At 46.1% G+C, this 23,317-nt stretch overlaps 1 protein-coding gene and 1 long non-coding RNA gene across 2 annotated transcripts in view; one reads left to right on the forward strand and one right to left on the reverse strand.

The window, feature by feature from the left end:
• Window positions 1-18,925, reverse strand: part of LOC140422266 (uncharacterized) — a 125,540-nt gene extending 106,615 nt beyond the window's left edge. The window contains exons 1-2 of the mRNA XM_072507313.1: window positions 17,668-18,925; window positions 109-921 (exon numbers count right to left, since the gene is read on the reverse strand). Of these exons, the coding sequence (XP_072363414.1) occupies window positions 109-921; window positions 17,668-18,524 (1,670 nt within the window). The 5' untranslated portion in view covers window positions 18,525-18,925. The remainder of the gene's footprint in view (window positions 1-108; window positions 922-17,667) is intronic.
• Window positions 14,982-22,377, forward strand: LOC140422291 (uncharacterized). Its single transcript, XR_011947365.1, has 3 exons — window positions 14,982-15,162; window positions 15,281-15,357; window positions 21,903-22,377. It is a non-coding gene; the product is annotated as an uncharacterized lncRNA (long non-coding RNA).
• Window positions 22,378-23,317: the final 940 nt, after the last annotated feature.

A 23,317-nucleotide genomic window follows, 5' to 3' on the forward strand; every position in this document is an offset into this window, starting at 1 on the left:
AGTGTTCCTGCAGGGTGTCTGGATATCTGAACCCCCTTCTCTCACTAAGAGCAGGTTAACGCCTTCTCCCCAGTGTGACCTCGCTGGTGTCTCTGCAGGTGGGCTAACCGAGTGAATCCCTTCCCACACTGAGAGCAGGTGAACGGCCTCTCCCCAGTGTGAACTCGCTGGTGTGTCAGCAGGCTCGATGAAGTAGTGAATCCCTTCTCACACTGAGAGCAGGTGAACGGCCTCTCCCCAGTGTGAATTCGCTGATGTATCAGCAGGCACGATGAAGTAGTGAATCCCTTCTCACACTGAGAGCAGGTGAACGGCCTCACCCCAGTGTGAACTCGCTGGTGTCTTCGCAGGCTGGATAACTGAGTGAATCCCTTCTCACACTGAGAGCAGGTGAATGGCTTCTCCCCAGTGTGAACTCGCTGGTGTGTCAGCAGGCTGGATGATTGAGTGAATCCCTTCTCACACTGAGAGCAGGTGAACAGCCGCTCCCCAGTGTGAATTCGCTGGTGTTTCTGCAGGTCGGATGATTGAGTGAATCCCTTCTCACACTGAGAGCAGGTGAACGGCTTCTCCCCAGTGTGGACTCGCTGATGTATCCGCAGGTTGGATGAATCACCGAATCCCTTCCCACACACAGAGCAGGTGAACGGCCTCTCCCCTGTGTGGACTCGCTGGTGTGACTGCAGGTGAACTAACTGAGTGAATGCCTTCTCACATTGAGAGCAGATGAATGGCCTCTCCCCAGTGTGAACTCGCTGATGTATCCGCAGGTTGGATGAATCACCGAATCCCTTCCCACACACAGAGCAATTGAACGGTGTCTCCCCAGTGTGAACTCGCTGGTGTGACTGCAGGGCGGATAACTGAATGAATCCCTTCTCACACACAGAGCAGGTGAACGGCCTCTCCCCAGTGTGAATGTGCCGATGAGCTTCCAGTGCAGATGGAGCTCTGAATCCCTTCCCACAGTCCCCACATATCCACTGTTTCTCCAGGGTGGGGGTGCCCTCGTGTCTCTCCAGGTTTGTCGATCAGTTGAAGCCTCGTCCACACACAGAACACATGTACGGTCTTTCCCCCATGTGAATGGTGTGATTTTTAAAAAATCTGTGCAACTGGTTCGAACTCTTTCCACAGTCCGTGCTCTGGAACACTCTCACTCGGGTGTGTGTGTCTCGGTGCTTTTCCAGTCAGAATGATGTTTTGTAGCCGACAGAAAAGAAAAACATTTCTCCTTCTAGATTCAAAGTCCGGTGATATTCAGTTACAAGGAATTCAGAGACTCAGTCAGATTGAGACGTGATGTTTGAGATTTCTGTCTGTAATTCCTCCTCTTCTAATATCCTGTAAAAACAATTTACAAAAGTTACTTTTCTTCTCCTCATTTTGGAGAAGGTTTCCTGAGGGTAACGACAGTCTGGCCGTGGGGTTAATCCTCCGGGTCCTCAGTCTTATTGAGGAATGTCCCCTTGGATCTATTGTGCTCGTGATTCCTTTGTATTTTTGTTATTGTGGGAGGGTTTATGTGTTGTTTACTTTATCCTACTCTGGTACAGACGGGGCTTTTATCTGTGAAAGGAGCAGTTTGGGGAGACTTTGGTAAAGAGAGTTGGAGGAGGGGGTAATGGCGCACGCCCGATTGTGGTGTGAAAATCTGTTCCTGTTCTCTCTGTCGCCTAACTAATGGCGGCAGTTAATCTGCAAATTTTCTCAGGGAATGTACGGGGCATCCATCACCCTATCAGAAGGAAAAAGATCCTCTCCTTTCTTAAGGAGAAAGTCGACATAGCTTTATTACAGGAAACGCATCTGGATTATGAGGAACACTTTAAATTGAAGCGGGATTGGTTGGGGCAGTTTTTTTTCCAATCGAGTAGCAGGGTTGTGGCAATGCTTATTATACACGATCCAAGCAGTCAGGGTAACTGCAGATTACAATGTGCATGTCAATTTCCTTGGTGCCGGTCCCCCCATCACCCGTCCCTTCCCACCGCCCCCGACACTCGTCGTTTCTGGGTCCTTTCCTGGGCCCTTCACTGTACAATGGGAGTTATCTGTTATTTACAAGTGGACGGTGCCCTCCCTTCCCCCCCATTGATGGGCCTCCCCCCTTCCACCCCGCGCACTCCCTGTCCTGTTTTAAACCTTCCCTTGGGGGTTCCTCTTCTTGTGTTTTTGTTCTCGGCTCTCTGTGTCAGTTGGATTCTGGCCTCTCCCTCCTTTTCCCAGTAGCCTCACCCTACCCTCCCCACATCCCTTTTCCTGCCTACTCTCTGTGATCCCGTTGGCCCACCTCCCTCCCCAGTTTTCCATTGATCGCTGGCTTCAAACAGATCCTGGAACAAGTTGGTGAATGGCCTCCACACTTTGTGGGAACCATCCTCTGACCCTTGGACGGTGAACTTGTTCTTCTCCAGGTGGAGAAATTCCGATAGGTCTGCCAGCCAGTCTGCAGCTGATCGCCAGCCAAGCAGGATTCTCCAGCGGCCGATGAGAGAACCAAAGGCAAGGGCGTCCACCCTCTAACCCATGAATAGTTCTGGCTGGTCCGATACCCGAAGACTGCCATTTGTGGGCACGACTCCACCCTCATAACCATGGACATTGCCTCTAAATAGGCTGTCCAGAATTCGACATGTCTGGGGCATACCCAGAACACGTGGGCATGGTTTGCCGGGCCCCACTGGCACCATTCACATTTGTCCTCCATTTCCGGGAAGAACCTGCTCATTCGGGTTCTTGTCAGGTATGTTCTGTGCACAACATTCAGGTGCATGAAGCTTAGCCTTGCGTAGGAGAAGGTGGAGTTGGTCCCGTTCAGTGCTTCGCTCCAGAGTCCCCACCCTATTTCCGTCCCTCGCTCTTCCTCCCATTTTTCCTGGGTTTCGTTAAGTAAGGAGCGTATCCTTATTAAGAGTTGTCCGTACAGGTCCACAGTTTCCCTTCCCCAGACTGTCTGCGTCCAGTAACTCCTCTTGCATTGTGCTTCTCTGGGTTCCTGGGTATGCTGGTGTCTCCTTGCGGAGAAATATTTTGACCTGGAGCTCATCCCTGTTTGGTAGGTCCAGTCTCTCCGTCAGCTCCTTTAAGGTCACTAGTCTATTTCCCGTGTAAAAGTCCCTAACCATCAGTGTTCCCCCGTCCTGTCTCCACCTCTTGAAGGTGGTGTTGAGAATGGCTGGTGCAAACCTATGGTTGCTGCAGATGGGGGCCATGAAGGACACATCGGTCAGACTGAAATGCTGCCACATCTGGTTCCAGGTTCTCAGGGTAGCTACCACCACTAGACTGGTGCTGGCGGGGATGGGAGTGTTGCTGTGGCGAGGGCCAGGAGGGTCATTCCTGTACACGAGGACTCGTCCATCATCAACCATTCCATGTCTGGGTCCTTTACCCATCTCCTCACTCTATCGGCCGTGGCTGCCCAGTGATAGTATTGCCAGTTCGGGAGGGCCAGGCCTCCCATGTTTCTTCTCCATTGTAGTACTGTTTTAGGGATTTTTGAATTCTTGCCCCTCCGCACAAACGATGTTAGGTTAGGTGGGTTGACCATGATCAATGCACCGGATTATGGGAATAGGATGGGGAGTCTGCCTCTGTGAGTGCTTTTTCTGAGGGTCAGTGTAGACTTGAAGAAGCAAATGGCCTCCTTCTGCACTATCTATGTCATCTATGTTATTTTAATTCGACTATGCTGTTAGTGTGTTTTGTAATATTTTGGGGTATGCGCCCTGCATTGTTATTCTTCTGTTTTTATATAATTTTACCCTCTTTCCCCGCTCACTATGTTAACCTGTTAACTGATCTGGCATTTCATCTAGAGGCTCTGGTCGCTCAAATATCCTGCTCTGAATTAATTCTGCAATGTGTTGCTTGTATTTATGCGGCAGTATCAGTTGTTCTACACTGTACCCATTTTCCATCAATATTTCTGTTATTCTGTTGCATTCATTATTTAAAAAATGGTTTAAAAAAAAATAACAAAAGAAATATTAAAAATCTGTCCAACTCATCCTTGATATCATTCAGTGACCCACAGACTCCACTGATCCCTGTGGAAGAGAATTCCATAGACTAATAGCCTTTTGAGGGAAGAGATGACTGGAAATATATAAATAGCGACAGTACAATATTACACAACCAGAAATAATAGTAAATGTACTTTATTACAGACCATAAATAATATATCGAATTTAAAAATACTAGACATGTCTCTAGCCGATATTAATTTACTGTCCCATTAAATGTCAGCCATCTCCTGGAGAAACCAGCCCTTTAATTGTGATAAAAGAAAATTACTGCGGATGCTGGAATCTGAAACGAAAGAGAAAATGCTGGAAAATCTCAGCAGGTCTGGCAGCATCTGCAGGGAGAGAAAAGAGGTAATGTTTCGAGTCTGGTGACTCTTTGTCAAAGAGTCATCGGACTCTAAACGTCTGCTTTTTTCTCTCCCTACAGATGCTGCCAGACCTGCTGAGATTTTCCAGCATTTTCTTTTCCTTTAATTGTGAACATCAGGAAAGAGACCATCCCTTTATTTATGAATTATTTTTTTTTAATTCATTTTATTCAAACTTGTATCAACGTTACAGCAAATAAACACCCCGGGAAACATTCTTCCCAACAATCAACTATACAGTTTGTACAGATTTTTCTCCTTTTTCACCCCCCCCCCCCCTTCTTCCCCTGCAACGAATAGCTCCTCAAACATGTTCACAAACATCCCCCACCTTTTCTCAAACTCCCCTGCTGCACCCTTAACTCAGACTTTCTCTTCTCTAACCGCAGGAAGTCGTGCAGGTCACCCAACCGCGCTGCTACCCCCGGTGGCGAGAGACCATCCTTTTAGCCAGACAAATAAATGTGTCAAGCTGAGGGAGCGAAGGATGTCAATGTCTTTAAGGGAGGGAGAGAGAGACCTGGGCCAAGCTTTGCAGAGTCTGCACCCTCCCTGGATTCACTTCCTTTTTCCTTCAGTTGCTGCAAGTGACCAATTGAAGGTGAGAATGAGAAAAGAAATGGAAAGGGGGAGAAAAGAAAGTGTTTTACTCACAGATGTTGAAGACAGGAGTTTTTTTCCTTCACTTCAGCTGTGACATCACAATAGGGCCCTGCCTGAATCAGCCAATAGGAATTACTCTATTCCGCGCTGTCGTCACCGGGTTCCAGTGCGCAGGCCCGGCGCTTCCCGCCCCCACCCGTTGTTTCGCCCGCCCCCTGAACAGGGGAGAAAAAAAACCCGACAACAGAACCGCCTCGAGACAAGGTTTCCAGGCAACCGGCTGATGGCCAGAGCGATAAACCGCTCAGTGATCTCTCCCTGCCCACGACTGCGCATGTGCAAAGGGTAGCCCGCCTCCTGACCTTTTACCTGAGGTACTGACCAATGGCAAGAGTGGGAGGACCAGAAGGACTCTGGTCCTCCAGCTAATCAGCTCGGGCTTTGTGTGACTGCTCGACTGAACTTCACAAGAACGCAAACTTCCTCCCGTCTCTAAATTTGTGAATAAAACATTTTCTTTTCTCCCCCTTTCCATTTCTTTTCTCATTCGGACCTTCAATTGGTCACTTGCAGCAACTGAAGGGAAAGGAAGTGAATCCAGGGAGGGTGCAGACTCTGCAAAGCTTGGCCCTGGTCTCTCTCTCTCTCTTAAAGACATTGACATCCTTTGCTCCCTCAGCTTGACACATTTATTTGTCGAGATCTTCTCAGAAGCCCAAATACGACATTCATGAACCCTGCCGCTGCCCAGCTTGTAATATAATTAGGAGCCAATTTAGCTCAGCTGGTTAGTGATGCAGAGCGAGGTCAGACTGGTCCTCCCTCATGATTGTTGGAAGGAGGGCAGCACGGTGGTGCAGTGGTTAGCACTGCTGCCTCATGGCGCCGAGGTCCCAGGTTTGATCCCGGCGTCTGGGTCACTGTCCGTGTGGAGTTTGCACATTCTCCCCGTGTTTGTGTGGGTTTCACCCCCACAACCCAAAGATGTGCAGGGTAGGTGGATTGGCCAAGCTAAATTGTCCCTAAATTGGAAAAAATGAATTGTGTACTGTAAATTTAAAGGAGAAATTGATTGTCGGAAGGATGCCCTCCAACTTTCTCACCAAAACTTTAGATAGCAGTTTCAAGTCAACATTCAAAAGAGAGATTGGCTGATAAGAGACACACTCCCGTGATCCTTGTCCGCTTCAGAATCAAACAGACATAAACCTCACAAAGAGTCGATGGCAGCATACTTGAGTCAAAGTGATAATACATCCCCACAAATAGATCCAACAGTAATCCTCAAATCCCCTGTAAAACCCACACCCACGGCCATGTAGTCCCAGCGCTTTACCTGGCTGAAGCTCCTTCATGGTCTTTGACATCGCTGCCCTAGAAAGAGTAGCGTTAAGAGCCTCATGCTTGCTTTCTGAGGCCTCCGGGAGATTCAAGGAAGAGAAATAATGCTCCACACCGCCAATACATCACCAGACTGCTCAGACTTGTATAATCCTGCATAGAATTCCCAAAATTTTGGTTTATTTCCTCCGTCTTCATGATCCTTTTCCCTCCGCCAAGCCGCACAAAATCGCTCCAAAGTCGGTGTTTGTATTTGCTCGGGTTACTCCCAAACTCGTACAACTTCTACCTCGCAAACTTTCAACGTTTCTCAACCTGCTGAGTAAATAGGGAGTCTTGCTGCGTTAGCCTCCTTCAGCAATAGCTTACTCAGGCCTCCTTATAATTCTCCTCGGCCTTCGCCAAAGAAACCTCCAGACGCCGCTGCTTCTCCAGCACCTGCACCTTTTATTAGCAGTGTAAGAAATGATCATCCCCCCCCCCACCGGAATGAACTTCACACGTCTGGAGGGGGAAATGCCAGGGGCCGAGTTAACGGAAGAGCTCAAACTCTTCCTTAAAATGTGTAGTAAATGAAGTCCTCTTATCAGGAAGGCATCAAACCTCCACTTTCTTGACCTGGGGGTGAGCCCTCGAGCAGAAGCTCCAGAAAAATGGGGGAGGTGGGTGGATTGGTCCAAAATTATAATGTTTCTGATGTTGCAGGAGGACACCAGGTGTAGGATCGTCTTCGGCACAAAAAAGTCGTTGATTCTAGTCTGACATTGATGTGGGGCTGGAAAGAACATAAAATCTCCGCCCCTCGGGTGCAAAGTTCTCCAAACATCCACATAACCCACCTCCTCACAAGCCGAAGCTCCACCCTAGCTTGAAGCGTGGGGGGTTCTTGGTAACGGGGAGCTTATCTACCAGAGGAGTGGCAGTTGAAGTCGCCAACCACAAAAATTTTAGTTGAAGCTAACTCTGCGAAATCCACAAAAGCCTTTGTAATTAACTCCAGGAGTAATTCGGGGATCCATAAACATTCATTATTGAAACAACATCTCTATGCACCGAACCTCTAATGATCACATATGTATCTGCTTTGTCCTTGGTGCAGGTTTCAACTTTAAAAGGGATATTTTTATTAATAAAGATTGCCACACCCCTGCTACTTGATGAAAAAGAGGCGAAAAAACCTGCCTCACCCAATCCCTCCTCAATTTAAAGTGTTCCTCATCACAGAATCCCTACAGTGCAGAAGGAGGCCATTCGGCCCATCAAGTCTGCACCTGCCTTTGAAAGAGCACTTCCTTAAGCCCACACCTCCAGCCTATCCCATTCACCCAGTAACCCTACCAAACCTTTTTGAACACTAAGGGGCAATTTAGTATGGCCAATCCACCTAATCTGCACATCTTTGCACTGTGGGAGGAAACCGGAGATCCCGGAGGAAACCCACACAGACACTGGGAGAATGTGCAAACTCCACACAGCCAGTCACCCAAGGCCAGAATTGAACCTGGGACTCTTGAGATGTGAGGCAGCAGTGTTACCACTGTGTCACCCCAAATGAGTTTAATCTAGATGAGTTTCCTGGAATAAAGCTATGTCGACTTTCTCCTTAAGAAAGGAGACAATCATTTTCCTTCTGATAGGGTGATGGATGCCCTATACATTCTCTGAGAAAATATGGATTGGATTGGATCCGCTGGTGTCTCAGCAGGCTGGATAATTGAGTGAATCCCTTCTCACACTGAGAGCAGGTGAACGGCTTCTTCCCAGTGTGAATGCGTCAATGAGCTTCCAGCAAACATGGGGCACTGTATCCCTTCCCACAACCCGAACATTTCCACGGTTTCTCCATGTTTTGGGTCTGTGGGGGTCAGAGATGTACAGCTTTTGGGGAATGGAAGAGGAAAGAATGTTCCATAGAAACTAGAATTGTCTGTTCTGAATTTCTATCCTGTACTGACAGTGATGTCTTTTGTAAATTGTTTCTGCAGGATATTAGAAGAGGACGAATTACAGACAGAAATCTCAAACGTCACGTCTCAATCTGGCAGAGTCACTCGATTCCTTTGGACCTGAATATCATCAGTCTTTGAATCTAGAAGGAGAAATGTTTGCCTCATGTGTTGACTTCAAAAGATTTTAAACATCAGTGTGACTGGAAAAGTACCGGGACACGCACGCACCCGAGTGAGAGTGTTCCAGAGCACTGACTGTGGAAAGAGCTTTAAACAGTTACATTGCACCATTCACAGAGGGGAGAGACTACACGTGTTTGTGTGTGATCAAGGCTTCAATTATCCAATCTGTGGAGACACAAAGAGATCCAAAACATGGAGAAACCGTGGAAATGTTCGGATTGTGGGAAGGGATACAGAGTCCCATGTTTGCTGGAAGCTCATCGACGCATTCACACTGGGGAGAAGCCGTTCACCTGCTCTCAGTGTAAGAAGGGATTCACTCAGTTATCCAACCTTCACAGGCACCATCAGAGACACCAGTTGATCTGATTGTAACCTCAACTTCACATAGGTCATAGAGTCATACAGCACATAAAGGCCTTTCGGCCCATCGAGTCTGCGCCAGTCCAAAACAACCACTTAACCATTCTAATCCCATTTTCCAGCACTTGGCCTATAGCCTGGGCATCGCAAGCGCCGATCTAAATGCTTCTTAAATGTTATGAGGGTTTCTGCTTCCAGCAGCCTTTCAGGCAGCGAGTTCCAAACTCCCACCACCCTCTGGGTAAAAAAACTTTTCCTCCCATCCCCTCTAAACTTCCTGCCTCTTAAACCTATGCCCCTTGGTCACTGATCGCTCCACGAAAGGGAAAGTTTTTTTCCTGTCTACTCTATTTATGTCCCTCATAATTTTTTACATCTCAATCATGTTCCCCTCAGTCTCCGCTGCTCCAAGGAAAACAATCCAAGTCTATCCAATCTCTCGTCATAACTAAAACTCTCCATCCCAGGAAACATCCTGGTAAATCTCCTCTGCACCCTTTCCAGTGCTATCCCATCCCTCCTAAAATGTGGATTCCAGAACTGCACACAATACTCTAGCTGTGGCCTAACCAATGTTTAATACAGTTCAAGCATAACCTCCCTGCTCTTAAACTCTATGCCTCAGCTAATAAAGACAAGTATGCCATATGCCTTCTTAACCACTGGATCCTCCTGCTCTGCCACCTTAAGAGACTGGTGTACATGCACACCAAGTCCCTCTGATCCTCGGTGCTTCCCAGGGTCCTGCCGTTTACCATGTATTCCCTTGCCTTGTTTGACCTGCCCAAGTGCATCACTTATCCAGATTGAATTTCATTTACCACTGATCAGCCCATCTGACCAACCCCCCTGTAATGAAAGGCTATCCTCCTCACTATTTACCACCCCACCAATTTTCATGTCATCCGCAAACTTACTGATCAACCCCCCTACATTCATGTCCAAGTCATTTATATAAACCACAAACAGCAAGGGCCCCAACACTGATCTCTGTGGGACCTCACTGGACACAGTCTTCCAGTCAGAAAAACACCCCTCAACTATCACCCTCTGCTTCCTGCCATTCAGCCAATTTTGGATCCAAATCTCCTTGGATCTCATGGGCTCTTACCTTCGCTATCAGTCTCCCATGTGGGACCTTATCAAAAGCCTTGCTGAAGTCCAAATAGACTCCGTCAAATGCATTTCCCTCATCTACACAGCTGGTCACCTCCAGGTTTAGTGCCCAGAACTACGCACAGTCTCCAAGTGGGGTCTAACTAGAGTTTTGTAAAGCTGCAGCATAACGTCTGTGTCCTTATACTCCAGTCCTCTAAATATAAAGGCCAGCATTTCATTAGTCTTCTCGATGACTTTCTGCACTTGTTTATGACATTTTAAAGATCTATGCTCGATTATAAAATTCTCCTGTCTCTACCTATAAAAGACCCATGTTTATCTTCACCAAATGTTTCCTTTTTATGTACCGACAGAGGCTTTTACAGTCCATTTTTATGGTTTTTTTTCTAGTTTACATTGATATTCTATTCTCCCTTTCTTTATGAGTGTCTTCGCCCTCCTTTGCACAATTATAAAATCCTCCCAATCCTCAGCTTTACTATTTCTGGTAACTTTATTGGCCTTTTCTTTCAATCTTATACTGTCTTTAACTTCCTCTACCAGCGGGCAGAACGGTGGCACAGTGGTTAGCACTGCTGCATCACGGCACCGAGGTCCCAGGTTTGATCCCGCCCCGGGTCACTGTCCATGTGGAGTTTGCACATTCTCCCCGTGTTTGCGTGGGTTTCGCCCCCACAACCCAAAGATGTGCAGGGTAGGTGGATTGGCCACGCTAAATTGCCCTTAATTGGAAAAAATGAATTGGGTACTCTAAATTTTTAATGTTTTTTTAAACCTCCTCTGTTAGCCACGGTTGATTGACTTTTTGGGGTTCTTGTGCCTTGAAAGAATGTAAACTGTGTAATAATTCTATAAAGTCTCTCCATTTCCTGTGTACTGTCACACCTTTAATGTATTTCCCCCAATCCACCTCAACCAATTTGTCCCTCACACCGTCATCATTTCCTTTGTTCAAATTTAACACCCTGGCTTCAGATTGAAATACCTCACGTTCAAACTTAATGTAAAATTCTGTCAGTGTGGTCATTCATCCAAAAAAGTTCTTTTACAGCAAGATTATTTGGGCGGCACGGTAGCACTATGGGTAGCACTGTTGTTTCACAGCGCTAGGGTCCCAGGTTCGATTCCCGGCTTGGGTCACTGTCTGTGTGGAGTCTGCATGTTCTCCCCGTGTCTGTGTGGGTTTCCTCCGGGTGCTCGTGTTTCCTCCCACAATTCCCAAAAGACGTGCGGTTAGGTAATTTGGACATTCTGAATTCTCCCTCTGTGTACTCGAACAAGCTCCGGAATGTGTCGACCTGGGGCTTTTCACAGTAACTTTATTGCAGTGTTAATGTAAGCCTGCTTGTAATAATAATAATTTACTGTCACAAGTAGGCTTCAATGAAGTTACTGTGAAAAGCCCCCAGTCGCCACATTCCGGCGCCTGTTCGGGGAGGCTGGAATGGGAATTGAACCAAAGCTGCTGGTCTTGTTCTGCATTACAAGCCAGATGTCTTAGCCCACTGTGCTATACCAGCCCCGTGACAATAAATATTATTATTATTATTAATTAACCCTTTATTGCTACATAATACTGGATCTAAAACAGTTGGTTCTCTAGTTGGTTCCTCAACTTACTGTTCTAGAAAACCGTCCCTACACAGTCCGGAGACTTGTCCTCCACAGCATCAGTGCTCATTAGGTTTACACAGTCTATATGCAGATTGAAGTCACCCATGATAACTGTTTTACCCATGCTACAAGATTCCCTGATCTCCTGATTAATCTCATGCCCCACCACTACTGTTTGGTGGTCTATAAACAACTCTTACCAATGTTTGCTGCCCCATGCTGTTTCTTAGCTCCACCCAAACAGATTCCTGACTGAGATCCTCCCTTACTAATGTACTGATTCCATCCCTTATTATCAGCACAGCATCACCTCCTTTTCCTTTTTGCCTGCATCATCAGCAAACTTAATGACCATACCTTCGGTCCCGTTGTCCAAGTCATTGATATAAATTATAAAAAGTTGAGGCTCCAGCACTGATCCCGGTGACACACAGCTCATTACATCTTGCCAACCAGAAAATGACTGATTTATGCCTACTCTCGGTTTTCTGGTATCTCGCCAATCATTCACCATGAAAGACAGTTCTGGGGTTAAAGGCTGCCAGACAGAAAAGAATGGAACCCTGGGGAATGAATCATCACTTTGGACTGATTCTGAAACGATTAAGTTTCGACTTCCGGGGTAGAGTAAAATATAATTGTGAAGTGCAGTTTTTGATTGTGTAAAGGGCAAAGTTCTATTTTAGACTTTAATGTGTAGGTTTCCGACAAAAGTAATGTTTAGTTAGTATTGTTTCTAGTTATAATGAGTTGGACGATGGAATCGAATGCATGGCGGCTAATTTAAAAAAAAAATAAAGTTAAAGTACCCAATTCTCTTATTTTTTCCACTTAAGGGGCAGTTTAGTGTGGCCAGTTCACCTACCCTGCACATCTTTGGGTTGTGGGGGTGAGACTCACGCAATTACGGGGATAATGTGCAAACTCCACAAGGACAGTGACCCGGCCTGGATCAAACCCGGGTCCTCAGAGCTGTGAGGCAGCAGTGCTAACCACTGCACCACCGTGACGTCCTTGACAACGAAATTTGCTGATGACACAAAGATAGGCCAGAAAGTAATTTGTGACGTGGACTTAAGGAGTCTGCAAAGGACAACAAATAGGTTAAGTGAATGGACAAAAATGTTACGGATGGAGCATAACGTGGAAAAACGTGAACTTGTCCACTTTGGCAGGAAGGATTAAATAAAACAGCATATTATAGAAATGGAGAAAGATTTCAGAACTGTGACGTACAGAGGGATCTGGGTGTCCTGATACAGGAATCTCAGTAAATTAGTTTGCAGGTACAGCCAGTGATTGGGAAGCACAATGGAATATTGTTGTTTATTGCAAGGGGACTGGAACATAAAAGTTGGGATGTTTTGCTGCAGTTGTACAGGGCCTTGGAGAGACCATATTTAGAGCACTGTGTACAGTTTGGGTCTCCTTATTTCAGAAATGAGATAGTTGCATTAGAAACAATTTAGAGGTTGACTCCCCGGATTCATGGAATGAGGGGGTTATCCTCTGAGGAAAGGTTTGACAGCTTTGGACTGTATCCATTGCTGTTGAGAAGAATGAGAGATGATCTTATTGAAACACGAGGTCCTGAGTGGAATTGACAGAGAGAATGCTGGGAGGATGTTTCCCCTTGTGGCAGAGACTAGAGCTCGGGGACACTGTTTAAAAACCGGGCTGTGATTTTGTTTTCTGGTGCAGTGCGCCCCGCTGGCTGCGGGATTCTCCGTCTCACCAGCCGGTCAATGGGGTTTCCCATTGTGGGCAGCCCCATGCCACCAGGAAATCCCCAGCATGGGTGCACTGTTGGCAAGGCGGAGAATCCAGCCCAAGGGGTTTCCCATTTAAGATGCTGATGAGGATATTTGTTCTGAGGGCTGTGGGTCTGTGGATCTCTCTTCCCCAGAGAGTGGAGGGGCAGTGAATACGTTTTAAGGCTGAGTTTGATAAATTCTTGATTGACGTGGGAGAGAAAGGGTGGAGGAAGGAAGGTGGAGTTGGGACCACAATCAGATCAGCCCTGATCTTATTGAATGGTGGAGTAGGCTTGAGGGGCCGAATGGCCTACTCCTCCTAATTTGAATGTTTTGATCCTTAACACCCGCTTCCCCAAACTCTGAAATTATTCACATAACCTTTATTGGTGACCGTGGTTAGATTTTATTCCGTATAAATAAGAGCTGACACATGTTAATGTCTGAGCAGTAATATCAAAGTGCAGCAGCATTCCCATTACACTCTGGGTAGAAGCACCATCTCCAGGTTAATGCTCCCTGTTCTGCCCCAGATGCCATGGTCCCAGTCAGTGGAATATGTAAAACCTCAACAAATCTCTGTGCTCGGGGAATCCCTTCTTATACTTTATTACATCACAAAGTCTATGGAGACTGATTTAACCCAATCATTGCCGAACTAATATTTGAACAGACCAATTACAAAGCCTGTCATTGAACCATCTGTACCCACCCAAGCCACGTCCAACTCTCAAACAATTGTCTTCCCCACGCTCCGTCCCCGGTACAGGGAGTCAGCATTCCCATGCCAAGCAGTGAAAACATGGTGGCCTTGACAGCCAGGTGTTGTCTAGGATTCCAGGCACTCTTGTTTTCTCTGTCCTCTGGGAGCTGTTGATCTCCCTCTTCCCACACAGCAAGTCGTCTGTTCTCAGCTCTGCTCTAATTCAGTTGGAGTTTGGTCCTTATTACACCTTTCGGATCAATAAAACATTTGGTCAGTGAAGACCCAAACCACAATTTCCCATCCTGTCACCTGTCAACCATCCTTACCCAGAGCGTAATCACAACAGGAATAAAAACAGGAGAAGTGTAACAATCAAATTCATAATAAATCCAGCCAGTCATAGAATTTAATTTAATGTTCGCTAATTAGCAAGAAAACCTGAAGTAGGGAGTCCCCCAGGATTCTTAGAGTCCACACCTAGAGGGGGAGGAGAACACTCTCTCTGACGCATTATTTTCCAGTTCTGTTCTGGCTCCGCCTGGGGTAACATCTACTTGATATTTTCTTCTCCTGAAGGAACACCGTGAGTTCTAGGTCACTGGCACATTAGGACAGATGCTTCAAGCAACAGATCAAGCATGGATGTACAAGATTCTCCAGCTCTCTCTTTGTGGACAGTTCTTACTCAGTATTATTTCTCCCAAGTCCTTCCTTATCCCATCATCGCTTTAATTTCACTCCCACTTTGACCATGTCCAGTGTGTTTAATTCTATCCTGATTGTTTTAAAGTCAGTTTCTCTCTGGAGTGTGTCAATGTCTTGATGATGTCACAATGGTGTCTCAATCCCCTGGCCACATTAACCATTTCATCTCCTGCTGTGTCTCCAGTAGCTGTGTGTGTTTGGGACCCAGTCTTCATTCCATTTCACCATGAATTTAGGCTTGTTATTTTTCACATGTAACAAATCACATCTGCACACCCACACCGGTATCCCAAAATCATGTCACATATTCTTAACTCTCAGATACGCTGATGAAAAGATCAAAGGGAGTGTCTGGCTGTCTTATCTGCCCTGTTATGAATAGAACGTAGGAGGATACCAGATTGATTCCATTCACTCACACCCAAGGTAAATATTCCAATTCATTTATTGTCCAGAACAATATTCCCAGTATCTTTAAAACAGAAATTAAACAGTCCCGTCCGATCCCAGTTATTAACATATTCTGTTTGTTTGTTCATGTCAGGCTGGGATTGTTCACCTTGGAGCAAAGGAGGTCAAGGGGAGATTTGAGAGAGGTGGACAAGATTATGACAGGTTTAGGTAAGACGGATAAAGAAAAGCTGTTCCCATTCGCTGATGGGACAAGGATGAGGGGGTGTAGGGTTATCAAAAGGGTTCCAATCTAGAGAGATAGATTTGAAAAGCAGGGAGGTTATGTTCAACTTGTTTAGAACCAGGGTCACTGGGAGCACTGTCAACATTTGTCATCTCCATTTAGAAAAATAGAGGCACTGGAGAAGTTGCAACAAAGATTCACAAGAATAATACCAGAACTGAGAGCATTTCACCCTCAGATCATATCATGTATGCATAGATCATATAATTTGCAGTGCAGAAGGAGGCCATTCGGCTCATCGAGTGCACAGGCCCTTGGAAAGAGCACCCCACTCAAGCACACGCCTCCTCCAGTCCATCACCCTAACCCAGTAACCCCAGTAGGGGCAATTTAGCATGGCTAATCCACCTAACCTGCACATCTTTGGACTGTGGGAGGAAACCGGAGCACCCGGAGGAAACCCACGCCCACACGGGGAGGATGTGCAGACTCCACACAGACAGTGACCCAAGCCGGGACTCGAACCTTGGACCCTGGAGTTGTGAAGCAACTGTACTAACCACTATGCTACCGTGCTGCCCTCAGGAAAGACTGGGGCTGCTTTTCTCAAGAAAAGAGACGGCTGAAGGGTGACCTGATGGAAGTCTTTAAGATTATGAAGGGGTTCAATAATCCAATAGGGATTTCAATGAGAAACCTCTTTATCCAGCGAGTGGTGAGAATGTGGAACTCGCTACCACAGCGAGTGGTTGAGGTGAACACCATGAATACATTGAAGGGGAAGCTAGATACATACATGAGAGAGAAAGGAATAGAAGGGCCAGATTTCAGGTCTCAGGTAAGAGATTAATGCTGGGAGGTGGTGGGGAGGGGGGATATTTTGATGAAGCGAATGGTAATGACCTGGAACTCGCTGCCTGTGAGGGGGTTGGAAATGAAGACAAGGGAGGATTTAAAACGGAAATTGGATTGACATTTGAGAGAAATGAACTTGCAGGGCTACAGGGTTAGAACGGGGCAATGAGACTGACTCGCTGGCTCCAGAGCCAACAGGGAATCAATGGACTGAATGGCCTCCTACTCTGTCCTCATGACTCAAATCTAAAGAGAACAATTTCAGCTGCTCCAGTCTTTCCAACTCACTGAAGTCCCTCATCCCTGGTGCCATTCTCGTAAATCTCCTCCGCATCCTCTCTGAGAATATCACATCTTTCCTCAAATATGGAGCCCACAGATAGTAAAAGGAAATCGAGGCACTGGAGAAGGTACACCAAAGATTCACAAGAATAATACCAGAACTGAGAGCATTTAACCCTCAGGAAAGGCTGGAGCTACCTTTCTCTAGAAAAGAGAAGACTGAAGGGTGACCTGATGGAAGTCTTTAAGATGATGAAGGGGTTCAATAATCCAATAGGGATTTCAATGAGAAACCTCTTTACTCAGCGAGTGGTTGAGGTGAACAGCATGAATACATTGAAGGGGAAGCTAGAAATACATGAGGGAGAAAGGAATAGAAGGATATGCTGATGGAGGAGATGAAGAGGGATGGGTGGAGGTTCATAGAATCATAGAATTTACAGTGCAGAAGGAGGCCATTCGGCCCATCGAGTCTGCACCGGCTCTTGGAAAGAGCATCCCACCCAAGCCCACACCGCCCTATTCCCATAACTCAGTAACCCCAGTCAATCAACACTAAGGGCAATTTTGGACACTAAGGACAATTTATCATGGCCAATCCACCTAACCTGCACATCTCTGGACTGTGGGAGGAAACCGGAGCACCCGGAGGAAACCCACGCACACAGGGGGAGAACGTGCAGACTCCGCACAGACAGTGACCCAGCCGGGAATCAAACCTGGGACCCTGGAGCTGTGAACTAATTGTACTAACCACTATGCTACCGTACTCACCCGTGCTGTCTTTTCATGTGGAGCATGAATACTAAGAGACCAATTGAGCCGACTGGCCTTGCCCTGTGCTGCAGACTCAATGGAACAGAGACAAATATATTTATTTTAGATTCAACTGTGGTAGGAAAAACACTATTTACTGTCCAGGATAAAATAAATATCCTTTATCAGCTTTTGTGGATCATTTCAGTGGACATGTTCTCTCCCAGGCTCAAAGAGCATCAGCCCACTGGAAGCCAAGTTGTGAGACCGGCCAGTCCAGCAGGAAGAAACCCTCCGAACCTCCCACTTCACCAAGTGTCAGAATGAACATGGTTCAGTCCTGGGTGTGATCAACAGCAGCAATAACAGCAGAATCCAACCTCTGTAATCACTGGTGAACTCGCTGGTGTCTCAGCAGGTGTGAAAATTGAGTGAATCCCTTTTCACACTCAGAGCAGGTGAACGGTCTCTCCCCAGAATGAGCTCGCTGGTGTCTCATCAGGTTGGATGAATCTCTGAATCGTTTCCCACACTCAGAGCAGGTGAACGGTCTCTCTCCAGTGTGAACTCGCTGGTGTGTCAGCAGTGCAGATGAATCTCTGAATCTCTTCCCACAATCACCGCAGGTGAATGGTCTCTCCCCAGTGTGAATCTGTTGGTGTCTCTGCAGTTTGGATGACCGGGTAAACCCCTGCCCACAGTCAGAGCAGGTGAATGGCCTCTCCCCAGTGTGAGCTCGCTGATGTTCCAGCAGGTTAGATGACGTTCTAAACCTTTTTGTGCAGTGAGAGCAGCTGAATGGTCTCTCCTCAGTGTGAACTCGCTGGTGTGTCAGCAGGTTGCATAAATAAGTAAATCCCTTCCCACAGTCAGAACAGGTAAACGGCTTCTCCCCAGTGTGAACTCGCTGGTGGGCCAACAAGGTGAATGAATCTCTGAATCCCTTCCCACACTCAGTGCAGGTGAACGGTCTCTCCCTGGTGTGAATTTGTTGGTGCCTCTGCAGTTTGGATAATTGAGCAAAACCCCTCCCACACTCTGAGCAAGTGAATGGTCTCTCCCCGGTGTGAACTCGCTGGTGCATCAGCATGCTAGATAACTGAGTGAATGCCTTCCCACAGTCAGAGCAGGTGAATGGTCGCTCCCCGGTGTGGCTACGTCGATGAATTTCCAGCTTCGATGGGGATATGAATCCCTTCCCACATTCTCCACATTTCCATGGTTTCTCCATGGTGCAGGTGTCCTTGTGTCTCCCCATGTTAGACCATCAAATGAAGTCTTCACGCACCGAACAAATGTGGCTCCATATGATAATGTTTTTTTCAAGCTGTGTAAATGGTTAAAGCTGGAACACTCTCACTCGGGTGTGTGTGTGTGTCCTGTTGCTTTTCCAATCACACGAATGTTTAAAATCTTTTGAAGAACACAGAACAGCCAAAAACCAAAGAGAAAATGCTGGAAAATCTCAGCAGGTCTGGCAGCATCTGTAGGGAGAGAAAAGAGCTAACGTTTTGAGTCCAGATGACCCTTTGTCAGAACAGTCAAATATTTCTCCTCTATTCAAAGACTGATGATTTTCAGGACCCGAAAAATTGAGTGACAGTCAGATCTTGATGTGATATTTCGTCTTCGTTTCCTGCCTGTAAATCCTCCCCTTGAAGTATCCTGTAAAAAGAGTTTCAAAATTCATTACTGTCAGTGCAGGATAGAAATTCAGAACAGACAATTCTAGTTTCTATGGAACATTCTTTCCTCTTTCTCATTCCCCAGAAGCTGTAAAGTCCGCCCCACGCACTCTCCCTCCATTCTCACTCTGGTATTACCCCTCCCAATTCTCCTGAAGATGCTGATTCAGGCTGATTAACAGATCCATGCTTCTGCTTCCAGTCCTGGACACAGACTGAAAATCTTCATGTAGGCTGCCAGACTGATACATGTTTAGATATTTTGTTTCGATCTGTTGGCTGAACAGTTGGTTTGTGATACAGAGGTGGTTAAATTCCTGTGCTGGCTGAGGTTATTCATGAAGGGCCCACCTTCTCAACTTTGCCCCTCGCCTGAGGTGTGGTGATTCTCAGGTTAAATCGCCACCAGTTAGCTCTTCCCCCATCAAAATACAAATATATCTAATAGATGTTTCAGTTGGTTAAGATACAGCAGAATGTTCCTGCAAGGCCACAGTTGAATGCCAGAATGAGAAAAGAAATGGAAAGGGGGTGAAAATAAAGTGTTTTACTCACAGATATTGGAGACAGGAGGAGGGTTCAGACTGTGTGAAGCTTAATCTTCATTCACACAATGCCCGCGCTCTGATAGGCTGGAGAGCCAATGTCCTTCCGGTCTGTCAAAGCTTGCTATTGGCTCCGCGCCGCCAAAGAACAATGGGCAACGGAAGTCATGTGGCACTGGAAGCACATTTACCTCCAGATGCGCCGACCATTTGGCCAATGTAAAAGGTCCATTCCTGCACATGCGCCATTTTACATCACCCTTGGACATGCGCAGTTCCAGGCTGCCCGCGCAGTGGTCGAGCGGTTTCTCCAGCGCGGGGGGTTGTGGGAATTACGGCTGCCATTTCTCACCCGGATCCCAGCCTCCAAACTCCTGGGACTGGGATGGAAAGGGGCGGGAGGGGAGAGGAGGGGGAGACGCAGTGACCCCACCCTGACACAAAGCACATGTCGGTAGTCACTGAAATGAAATGAAAATGAAATCACTGGATTTGATTATGAGGTTCCCCCTCGAAAACAATTTGTTAACTTCAGGTGTAAAGATTTAGACACCTGGGTGACACATTGGGTAGGGCAATAGATGAGAGTGAAACTGAACCAGGGAGTCAGCACCTTCAGGGGAGGAGAATTGGGGAAAAGCAGGAGGCGGATATTCGGATGAATCAGTGTCAAAATCAACAAGGAAGAGGGAGTGTGTGGGGAACAAACATTTGAGAGGGAGAAGGATTTTACTGTTGTTGCTGCTATTCAGGACCAAACCATATTCAGTCTGCCACTTGGAGTTTCATTCTGCTGAAGTTACAGGACTGGAACTGGACTGGAGTTTAATATTCTCGATTTAGGTCAAATAAACCAGATTTGGATTGAACAACCTGCGTGATATCATTGATGTGGGATCAGTTGAGTGCAGATTTTCTGGGTGATAGGTGTCTCTTTCAGAACTGCTGTCTCTTTAAGAACTGCTGCCTGTGATCTCTCCTCATTCATTCAGGGCAACTCAGCTGAAATTATTTTACAAAAAAAGTTTGCTTTCAGCATTACACCCAAACAATCCTTAATATGAAATTGATCATTCCGTGTCTGAAATGTTCCACTGGTTGAAATGACATAGAATGGACATCAAAGAAACAGGCCATTCGGCCCACCTGGTCTGCGATGGTTTTGATGCTCCACACATACCTCCTCCCAGTCCTCTTCACCTTCACTGTCAGTCAGAACTCAGTGGGTAATTCTCCTACCTCTTGAGTTCCAAAGTTCTGAGCTCATCTTCCCATTCAGGACTGTAGAACAAAACTCAGGGCTGATACTGCAGTGCAGCACTGCGGTAGTGCTGCTCTGCTGGAGGTACCATCTTTCAGATGAGATGTTAGTGAGTCCCAGTTTAACTGCTTGGTTAGAACGGTTAGAAGGATAGGGTGGAAGGGTGGGGATAAGTAGGTGCTCTTTCGGAGGGCCAGTGCAGCCTTGATGGGCCGAATGGCCTCCTTCTGCACTGTAAATTCTATGATGCTATGTCTACAAAAAGATGCAGGCAGGTTAAGTGTGTGGGGGAAAATGCAGATGGAATATAATGTGAGAGAATATGAACTTTTTCACTTTGGCAAGAGGAGTAGAGAAACAGCATCCTATTTAAATGGAGTGAGATTGCAATACTAAGTGGTACAGAGAGATCTGGGTGTCCTGGTACAGGAATCACAAAACGTTGGTTTGCTAGTAGAAGGGGAATGGAAGCAGCGCAGGGCCTTGGCGAGGCCACATCTAAAATATTGTGCACTGCTTCTTCACCTTGTTTGAAAAACAAAGATATAATTGTGTTAGCAACAGTTCGTACAATCTGCTAACACATCCGTGAGTTCACACCGGGGAGAGGTTCTTGACCAGTTGCCTATGTGTGGGGGCAGGGATTCACCTGGTCATCCAGTCTGCTGACATACCAACGAGTTCACACTGGGGAGAGACAATTCTCCAGCTCCCTGTGTGGGTAGAGATTCAGTCGGTTATCTGAACTGAGACCTGAGCAAGCTCACCAGTGATTACAGGGTTCGAATTTTGCTGTTATTTCTGTTGTTTCTCACTCCCATCACTGGATCATGTTCAATCTGACAGCTAATAGAAGTGGGACGGTTCATTCCTGCTGGACTGGTTGATCTCATAAGTTTGCTTCCAGCCCACTTATTCTCTTTGAGAGTTGTTGTGAAAATCTAATTCATATTTAATGTGGATCATAGAATGAAAGGTTGCTTTGAAGGTAAATCATATTTACTTTGCTTTTGTGTTTGGAACCTCTATGAACATATCACATTGCCATGAAGGTGGGTTGTAGGGTTTGGGAGGTTCTTTTGTTGGATTTATCTGGGCATTTCTCACAGAAGGCAATTGAAGATTTGGTCTACTGTATTTTCAAGTTTCCTTGGATTTCGTGAGGGGAAAAAAAGCTGGAAGGTTTACCTAGCTTGGAGCTAGATGAAGAAACCTACAGTGACCGGCACAGTTGGTTTCTCTGGTTGTGGAAGCAATCAGCTTCAACAGTGAGCTTGAAATGAGGAGTGAAGAAGATCTGGGCGCTGGTTGGAAAAAGAAATCTGTCTGCCCAAAGTCACAACAAGGCAGTGAGGCTCAATCTTGTGCTGAGTAATCCAGAGACATCAAGTATTGGAGGCTCAATTTACCAAAAGCTAATGGAAAGATGTGGACGAATCGTTGGGCCTGAGAAGAGTTGCTGAAATATTGAGAAGAAAATGATGTGTATTCCAGAGGGCTGTGGCATACCTTTGGGTTAATCCCTGAAAAAGTAAACAAACCTTCAAGATCTCACAATGTGTAAAGAATCTCTTCGGTCGAACGACAATACAGTTCGGACTTTACAACTTATGTAATTACAAAATGTAGTGTTTCATTATGTGCTTTTAAAAAAAATCACATTAAAATTTGATTTTGTTTAAAGACATTAAGCCTTGTGGTTTAGCTCTTTCAGTTAACTACTGGGTGTTTTAATTTCTCTTGAAACATTTACTGGTTAAAGACATTCAATAGATACAAGTTGTGACTCTCAGTGATTAGGATTAGGCTTTGAGGAAACTGATTAGTTAGAAGTCACATATTGTAAAAATGTTTTTTTATAAAAAATATTTTTATTCGCATTTTCAATTGACACACAGTAACACTTTATGTTCAATATTTACAGCACGTATGGTTCTTATATACATATTGTTGGTGAAAAGGATGGTTAACAATGACAGGGGAAACAACATAGAGTGATGTTGGATGTTGCCAATCACAGTTTCTGACTCTCAGTCCCCAAAACCATAAGCTCAATGCTTTCTGATAACCCAAAATCACCTGAACCCATAATAGCACTAACCTTAACAACACTAATCCTAACCTCTAATAATCCAAATCATAACACCGAATACTCTTAACCTAATCATAACAACCACAATGGGTAGCACTGTTACTTCACAGCTCCAGGGTGCCAGGTTCGATTCCATTTTGGGTCACTGCCTGTGTGGAGTCTGCACGTTCTCCCTGTATCTGCGTGGGTTTCCTCCGGGTACTTCGGTTTCCTCCCACACTGCGCAAAAAATGTGCTTGTTAGGTGAATTGGCCATTCTGAATTCTCCCTCAGTTTACCCGAACAGGCGCCAGAATGTGGTGACTAGGGGCTTTTCATAGTAACTTCATTTCATTGAATTTACAGTGCAGAAGGAGGCCATTTGACCCATCGAGTCTGTACTGGCTCTTGGAAAGAGCACCCTACCCAAGCCCACACCTCCACCCTACAACCCAGTAACCCTACCCAACACTAAGGGCAATTTAGTAT

This window comes from Scyliorhinus torazame, chromosome 5 (assembly GCF_047496885.1).
Source record: "Scyliorhinus torazame isolate Kashiwa2021f chromosome 5, sScyTor2.1, whole genome shotgun sequence".
NCBI lineage: Eukaryota > Metazoa > Chordata > Chondrichthyes > Carcharhiniformes > Scyliorhinidae > Scyliorhinus > Scyliorhinus torazame.